The sequence below is a fragment of the Cariama cristata genome, unplaced genomic scaffold, assembly GCF_000690535.1.
Source record: "Cariama cristata isolate BGI_N322 unplaced genomic scaffold, ASM69053v1 scaffold6196, whole genome shotgun sequence".
Taxonomy (NCBI): domain Eukaryota; kingdom Metazoa; phylum Chordata; class Aves; order Cariamiformes; family Cariamidae; genus Cariama; species Cariama cristata.
In genome coordinates this window covers 33051-41364 of record NW_009621426.1, presented here as the reverse complement: position 1 = coordinate 41364, position 8314 = coordinate 33051, and the positions used below count along the sequence as shown (strand labels likewise).

The 8314-nt window shown below is 45.9% G+C and overlaps 1 protein-coding gene across 1 annotated transcript; it reads left to right on the top strand.

Moving 5' to 3' along the window:
• Nucleotides 1-231: 231 nt before the first annotated feature.
• TCHP (trichoplein, keratin filament binding) lies at nucleotides 232-6283 on the top strand (the record flags this gene model as incomplete). Its single annotated transcript, XM_009701948.1, has 10 exons — nucleotides 232-288; nucleotides 845-913; nucleotides 1752-1925; nucleotides 2424-2536; nucleotides 2851-2917; nucleotides 3205-3377; nucleotides 4391-4472; nucleotides 4699-4881; nucleotides 4971-5111; nucleotides 6197-6283. Coding segments are annotated over 10 exons (1146 nt in total), but the record flags the coding sequence as incomplete, so codon positions are not given.
• Nucleotides 6284-8314: the final 2031 nt, after the last annotated feature.

Here is an 8314-nt window from a genome sequence, read left to right as displayed (position 1 = left end):
GCTGCTCGTCTTCCCCGGTGAGGGAGCGCTCGTACAGCCCCCCCAGCGACGGGACGGGCAAGGCGGCGCCCTCGCCTCCGAGGTGCAAATCGCCCCTGCTGGGGGCCCGACGGGAGCGCCCCGCGCTGCGTTTTCCAGCACTTGGTGCCCTTAACTGATGGCTGCCTCGGGAGGGTTTGCGATGGAGAAACCCTTCTGTAGCCTGCCATAATCCAGCTCTCCTGTTTCCAGGTTGCTGAGCAGCTGCTGTCTGACCACTGGAAGAAAAACAACGCGGAGCTCCGGGAGGTGATGTCACTTTCTTTTTAGTCCCTGCTGCCTTGCATTTATGAAACCAGTTTTTAACTCGAAAATCATCTTATATCTACTGTTGTCATTTGTCTTGAATCACGGCAATTGTCCTAAATTCTGATAAGCAAAAGGCAGAGAAGTAAAATGGCTTAACTGTGTAAGAAGTCCCCTCAAAGCTGGTATTTTTCAAAACCAGTCAGAAATCTGTTCTGACTCGGAGCAGACGTTCAGTGCCCGTGATGTAAATATCTCAGGTGCTTTTTAAAGCCGTACCTGCCATGTCCATGGCACTTCCTTATTCTTTATTCCACCGACCTGCTGCTCGAGCTGCCACAGCTCTGGCTCCAGTGTCACTGTAGTGTTTCCCAGAACTGGCATGTGACATTGACCCTCAGCTTGGGACCTGGAGGGCACCCAAACGAGCCCACTTCTGCAGAGGCAGATTCTGGTGGGACTTCAGGGCTACGGCTGGGCTCCAGAGAGTCCCGTAGATCCTGGGGGACAGGAGAGCCTCTGGCGCTAATGGCGATGCCACATCTGTTGTCCTCTACAGGTGGAGTCGGAGCTGCACAGGAAGCATGTGGTAGAGGCTTGGAGTGATCAGCTAGCGCAAAAAACCAAGGTATGCTGGGGTAGTCCTAGTGTTACTGGTCACTAGGGCAGGCTCCTGAAACGCATGAGCAGGTGGAGGTGTGACACCATGTGCCTTTTGACCCAGCTGGCAGACAGCTTGCCTTCCTGCATGGCCACGGCTCAGATCTGGAAGGAATAGGAGTTGGCTGTTTGTTCGTTTTCTCACACCAGTCTTGAACCAAATAATGACTTTTGTCGCTGAGCTCGTTCCTGTAGCGATGGGGAGTTCTGGCGTCCGCAGAACGACAGGAGCTGCTAACAGGAAGGATGCTTTTAATGAAGAGCCATCATTCCTGTCTAACAAATACATACTATCTGTCTCCTAAAAAATCCAGGGCTATCTGCTGAACGGATCTGTTGCGGATTCAGTGTGGCACTGTGTGCTCGCCTAACTGCAAACTGCAGTGCAGAGCCAGTGCAAAGCTGCAAGAGCTCAGTATTTGAATATGCACATACTAGATGTGGGAATGCAGTCATTTTGATGTGAAAGAATAACAAAGGCCTTCAAATACAGATTTCAGAGTTAACTAAAACAATAACTGAGGCCGTAATAGGAAAATCTGAGTGTATTTGTGACACCACCTGTGCTTAGCATCAGACCTGTGCAGGGTCCTGTGAAGGACATGTATAACTGATAACCGTTTTCAGGCAGCAGTCAGCAGATGATAGTTTTGCTTTGTCCTTGTATTCTTTCCTAGCGTATTTTGTTCCATATTTTCCCAATAAGTGTCGGCTTGCAGGAGTCTGATTTGCGGATTTCCTGAGCCAGAGGCCGTTCCTTTGCGTTAGCCTAACCTTAAATGCATGTTTTCTTTTGGCTCGGAAAGCAAGAAGCAACTGAACTTGAAGAGAAAAAACGTTACAAAAACGAATATGAAATTGCGCGAAGGGAAGCGCTGGAAAGAATGAGACAAGAGGAAGAGAAGCGTCGGCTGGAAGAGAAGAAGCAAGCGGAGATGTTGGTTCAACAAATAGAAGAACTGAAATTACAGGAGACAGAGGTAATCTTTAGTTTCTCCGCATTTGAGAAGGAAATCCATTGTTTCACTTGGAAATACAGCAACACTAACCTGACCTCTTCCCTCCAGGTTTCCACTAGATTAAATCTGGAACAAAGTTTGCTGTGACATAACTTCTGTTAGTAATGAATGTAGACCTCTCCCCTGAACACTGGCATATTAACTGAGTTCTGGTAGCTTTTGTTTACTCCTCTTGAAATGCGAGCACCCTTTTGTGCTCACCAGGTGAGAAAAAGATTTGTAGAAACTTCTAAGTGTGACAGGTTCAGGTCAAAGGCTTTGTCCCCTGGAGCTCCTCGCCGTGTCCCTTATGCTGTGAGCCACTGAGCCACAAATTAAATTCATGAAGAATATTTACTGCAGTGAGTATTTTGACTGGTTGCAGAGGAGCAGAACGGGGTACAAATGGTACAAATGCTCTTTCTTGGACGTCCAAGCTCTCTGACATACTCTTTCTTGGTGGTGGTTTTTTCCTTTTAGGCAACAAAGCTGAAAAAAGAACAAGAGAATTTATTAAGGCAGCAGTGGGAGCTGGAGAACTTGGAAGAAGAAAGGAAACAAATGGAAGAGCACCGGAAGAAGAACGAACTTGGGTATGAGATCCAGTGTAGCTTCTTTTCAGCAGGGCTTGGATAGAAGCTGTTCTGATGTCCGCAATAGGACTTGGGGCATGAGGATATATTTCAGATTGCAGCGGTGGGTTATAAATACTTGGTTTTTGTTGGAAACGCCCAGAAGAGCCAATGCATTGGTGCCGTTACTTCTTTTTGTTCATGTTAGCAGTAGCAGGTCCCTCTTGCCCATAAGTTACGTTGTCATAGATGCACCTGTGTGAGTGCTGGTGTATACCATAGGGCTTTAGAATCAATTTGAATTTTTTCTTTTTTTTTTTTTTTTTGTCCTTCAGCCACTTTTTGAGGCATCAGTATAATGCCCAGTTAAAGAGACGAGCTCAGCAGATACAAGAGGAGCTGGTAAGAGAAAGTACCTGTTGGTTTATACGTTATAGATACCGTGTGCTGAAAAAACTTGGGTTTTGTGTTTCATTTCTGTGTCTGCCTCTGATGCCTACAGATAATTAGTTAGGAAGCCCCTTCCAGCTTGTGAACAGGGCTGGAGCAAAAAGATCATGGGGAAGCCAGCAGACTGAGCGTCTTGCTGAACACACCCTTGATGCTGTCACCCATAATTTGTACAGGGTAGCCCTGCACACAGGCTGGAAGCCTGTTGGATAGTTATTAATCTTGTGGTTTTTCTCAAGGAGATAGACAGGCAAATCTTATTAGCCCTCCTTGAGAAAGAAGACGAGGATCAGCGCTGCCAGTCTGTACGACAAGAACAAGCTGTTGCAGATGTTGCCTGGATGAAACACGTCATTGAGGAACAACTCCAGTTGGAAAAGGAGAGGGAAGCAGAGCTACAGACTGTTTTTAGGTGAGTCTGCCCACCCCTGAACATCATCTGAAGAGACCGTATGCGCTGAATGTTCCTGCCTGGTTGGCAGAGCTCTGTTTGTGCTTGTTAAATAGGCTTTGAAAGTGGACATTAGAAAGCGGTGTCTGGTTGGCCTTGCGGTTCCAGAAGCACCGCGGTAGGAGTGAGCTCTGTCCGTTCCTTCCCTGTGCTGGGTACCGTGCTGGGCGCTCAGCGTGCCGGTACAGACAGACTCGAAGCTTTTCTGCCAGGACAGAATCAAAACCAGAGGTTGTTTTTCAACTACCTCAGCCCAAGACCTAGTCCATAATTTCTGTTACATTAGCTCTAATGCAACAGCTTTAATAACAAAAAAAGGTGATAGCACAGAAACGGCAAGAATTACCTTTTAGTTGTAGTACTTTGTAACCAGCTTTCAATGATTCAGCATTACTGGTATGGAGTGGTTTTGTCTAAGTGACTCCCAAACCTGCGTATCATTTCCTTTTGTACCTCAGAGCTTGTAGATAAAAGCTGCCTCAGGTTCCTTGTTCAGGTTCACGTTACACTCTCCCCACCGCAGAGAGCATCTTCACTGGTGACAGGACAGTTCGTGCTACCATCAAGTTTTAGTTAAAGGTTTTGTTGCAGAGGGAAGATTTGCAAAACCTTCAGCTTTTCCAGCAGTGCCCTTAACTACCCATCCCCTGGGTGAAGCGCTAGCCGTGTAGAGGCAAGCTTGCTCCCCAGGCCCTTCTGTGCCTGGGGCAGATTGGTACATCCAAGAATTCCTGCTACAGGCTGGCGTTTCCTTCAACCTGTTCCCTCCTGCCGTTGAGCAACGGGGAGGTCAGAACAGTTCTCTGACACCAGCGCAGGTGGGGCCGACACGCTAGCTGCTGGGGAACAAATGTGAAAAGAAACCGGAGTGCTCCTCTGAAGCACAGGGTTAGTTCATCTATGCCCATGGAGTATACAGGGGGTTTTTTTCACTGTAAGTAGTAACCTTAGAGATAATTCTTCCTCTCTCCTAGAGAAGAAGCTAAAAAACTGTGGGAGAAGATGGAAGAAGAATGGGAAAGAGAGACGGCGGCCAGAGATCATCTGATGAATGAGGTGATGACCTTTTTTGATCAGGGTCTGCCTTGGTTTGATGAAGCCATCATTCCAGCTGTAACCCTCCACCCTCCAGAGTTACAGCCTTCAGGGCACAGTTTTTCTGCTTGTCTGATATATTTTCTGAGAACTGTTTAACTGTCTGCACTGAGATTTCCCCATTTCTGCTCCTAACGCTGTCCCCTTTCTTGACTTACCTTACCCTTAATCTTTTCACTTCACAAAGGTCCTTGCAGGCAGACAGCGCCAGATCCAAGAGACGATGGAGTTAAACAGACAAGCCCAAGAAGAGTCTATAAAGCATCGAGAGCAGCTGATTAAAGAACTTGAAGAGGCAAAAGAACTGACTAGGCAAGAGGAGTGGGAGGAGGAACTGAAGACAGCCCGCCGGCAGGAGTTAGAGGCACAGGTACAGCACGCTTCCCAGATACGCAGCTGTTAAAGGTGCCCGGTCTGTGTCTGATCTCGCTGTAACAGCCCTGTCTTCTCTGTGCCCAGCTGACAGAACGCCGCTTCCGAGAGGAGGAGCAGCAGCACCGGAGGGAGGAGGAAGAAGAGGAGCGATGGGCCCGGCAGCGCTGTGAGGAGCTGGTGGAGCGGGAGGCCAAGCGCATGGCTGAGCGAGGCTACGGCAGCAAGGTAGGTATCGAGGGTAAGGGCAGGCCTGTACCTATGGGTCGCCCTGAGGGGAGGGCGACGGCATCACGCAAACAGACTTCTCGTAGTTTCTAAGCCGTGCCTTAGCTGCCACGCAGCGCTAGGGCAAACCACCGGGCCTCTTCCTTCCCCTGGTGCTGTTTCTACCACAGGTCTCTAGTTCTCTTATAAATGGTTTTTCTCTTTTGCCAATATTCATGCTTTGGGTCCTCATTTTTAAAGAATTTTTGAGGCAGACTTTTTGCCACTGCCTCAAACGTTATTCTAATTATTTTCAGCATTATCAGCTGCATTAATGCAGTTGGTACAGCTCATCGCAGCTGCTCAGTGTCCTTGTCTTCTGTCGTGCTTTGCCTACCTCTAAAAATAAAGCTGAATTGAATAACCCTAACTAAACCACATGCCCAGCAGATCTTATTTTTCATATTAAATTATGAGCTGCTGTGCGGAGTCACTCACCTCTGTCATTTAGTAGACAGTAGCTACTAAAGTCAGGGAAAGCTGGAAGGAGGTGTTACTGCCTTAAAGTAGCAACCCTTTAAATGTTAGTGGTGCCTTTTCTTGGAAGGTATTCTGTACTCTCCGCAGTACCTCCTGTGCATGCTGAATAGCGCGTGTGCAGAGGAGTAATTTTAGAGCCCATGGAGTAGTAACAGTCTTTGTTTTGACCCCGTTAGCTCTACCATTACCCAAAAGCAGCGTGGACCTGAGGATTCTTGTCCTTTGCGCCCGAGGAACAAGCACTAAATGCAGTTGCAGACTACAGAAAGAAAACTTTGAAGAATCAAGGAACAACTGAAATAATGGTGGCTTTGGACTAGCCTACAACGCCGCCGAGACTCAACTCAGTACATTTCTGAAAATATTTAGCTGTGGCCCAGCTGAACACATTTCAACTGGCTTCACAAATGTGGAGGTGTGAGCATCCTTGGAGGACCAAACTGCTTCACTTACTCCGTGTTCAGGAGTTGCGATGATCTATTTTATGTATGTGCTACACTGGGGCAACACAGCAAATAAAGAGGCTCTTTGGATCTAAACGATGAAAGAATCTGTGCCTCCTGTAGAACAGGAACTGCAAAGCACTGTGTGCTGCATTTGCCATTGAAGTGTCGGAGAAGCGGGACCGGCCTCGATACCCAGCTGGCTTTTAGGAGTTGATTCATAATGCATATTGCAAATTAGTGCGAGAGATAATTCTTAATGTGTCCAGTTCCTCTCCAGAAGGTGCTGAAGGCTTCATTAAATGTTCTTTTTCACTTCTTTCATAAATAATCAATAATTGCAACCTGAACAACTGTTTGTTTCTTCACATGAGCAAACTACTGCAACAGCAGGAGGGGAGGGGAGTTTTAGTTGATTATCGCACTCAATTCCTCGCCGTTATCATTGGCGACTGCAGCTTAAAATCAGTCCGCGCACTCCAGCTGGCGTGGCACGCTCGTATCCTGTCACAGTGTGTGAGGAGCTGTTACAGGGCTGTTGCAAAGATGGGTGCCATCACAGCGCTGCAAGCTGTGCTCAACTATAGAAACCTTTTCCAAGATCTTTTCTTTACAGAACCAGCAGTCAAATTACACCAAATAATTCAGCACATTGAAAGAGTTTTAGCATTTTATCGTAATACTGTAAACAAAACATTAAGTCAAAATATTGTACAGACAGAATGACACTGATAAATACAAGTTTTGGAAAAAGGCAAAAAAATTTTTACTTTCCTATGCAGCATTTTGTAAAGAAGGAGCAAGTTTGCTTACAGGGGAAAAAGAGATCTAATCATAAAAGAAAAAAAAACACCTTTCTTATTTCAGGTATTATAAATCTCCTGCCCCACAGTGCTGTATGATCTGAGGGCTCACTTACGTACTACTCTAGTTCCACTGTTGGTTTTGAACCACGCTGCCTGTTTGTGAAAAGAGCTGATGCAGCACTTCAGCATGTGCTCAGATCGCTTCTGTTTTACCAAGAACGTCAGAACACGGCGTACCTTGCGCCACAGTCACCGCGGTTCTGGTGCGATGACGCAGTGTGATCATAACCAACCTAGAACAAACGTTTGGTCAGAGGTGGGGGAACTGACCAGAAATACTGCTGAAGTGACTGAACGGGAAATCCATTATGGGACGGCCATGGTTTTATAGCTAGGCCTTCCAACGAGCTAAAGGGTTGATTTTAGAAAATCTGGAGCTAGTGTAGCTGCAACAAGGGCTTGCAGTTATCAAAGTGTCCTTTTGTTTTGGTACAGAGGCAAGTTTAAACAACTGATAACTTACTTACACCATGACTGTGTTAGCCTGCTTTGCAAATCAGGTAAGATATGTTCAAGAAAAGCATACAATGGTGTCCTGAGAGATTTAAAAATACCATCTTCTGCCTTTCAACGGTGCCAATTCAAGGAAAAGTTCCTAGAAGATTATCAATGTATTTAATTGCCAGTAGCATAATTTTGAAGTAGGTTTTACACATGTCTCTTGCAGTTCTAATCCCAGGCAGTTCTAATCCCAGCCCATCTGCATTCCCATGAGTTTAGAGACAGTTCTGGAATACAGAAGTGGAGAAAGGAAATAAAAAAAAAAAAACAACCTGACAATGAAGAACATTAATTTACTGTGTTGTCATCTACTCTCTCCATTCCTTCCCTCCCTGAAACTTGCCCTACTTTAAAAAGGGAGCTAATTACAACATCCAAGAATCCAACACTGTTATGGCACTTAGTGTTTATATAAACACTCAAACACACTATGATTTGAAAAGGAACCAACCACTGAAATTTAGTTTGTTTGTTTGCCTAAATACGGCAGTTTTTCTCCAGAAAGCCTTGAAGATTGTGTGGTTTTGGCAGACTGCATACTGCAGACCTGTTTGTGGAACAGCAGATAGCCATTTCTGACTCAAAGGTTTCTGTAAAAAAACTGTCTAAATGTTCATATCAACTGCTGCCACATTGCAGCTGCTGCAGTTCCATAACTTTGCTCTCAACTGCGAGACTGCTCTAAGTGGCTGCCAGCTGAACAGTGGCAGCTGGCTCCGTGGAAATGACAACACGCTTCCAAATGGGACACAGGCAAAAATTAGTGATTTTTTTTTTTTTTCCTCCCCTCCATGGAATTTAGACTCCCCAAAAACTCTCATTTTTGAAATTATGGACTGACACATTTTTGTAAGTTTTGTGAACAGTTATGAAT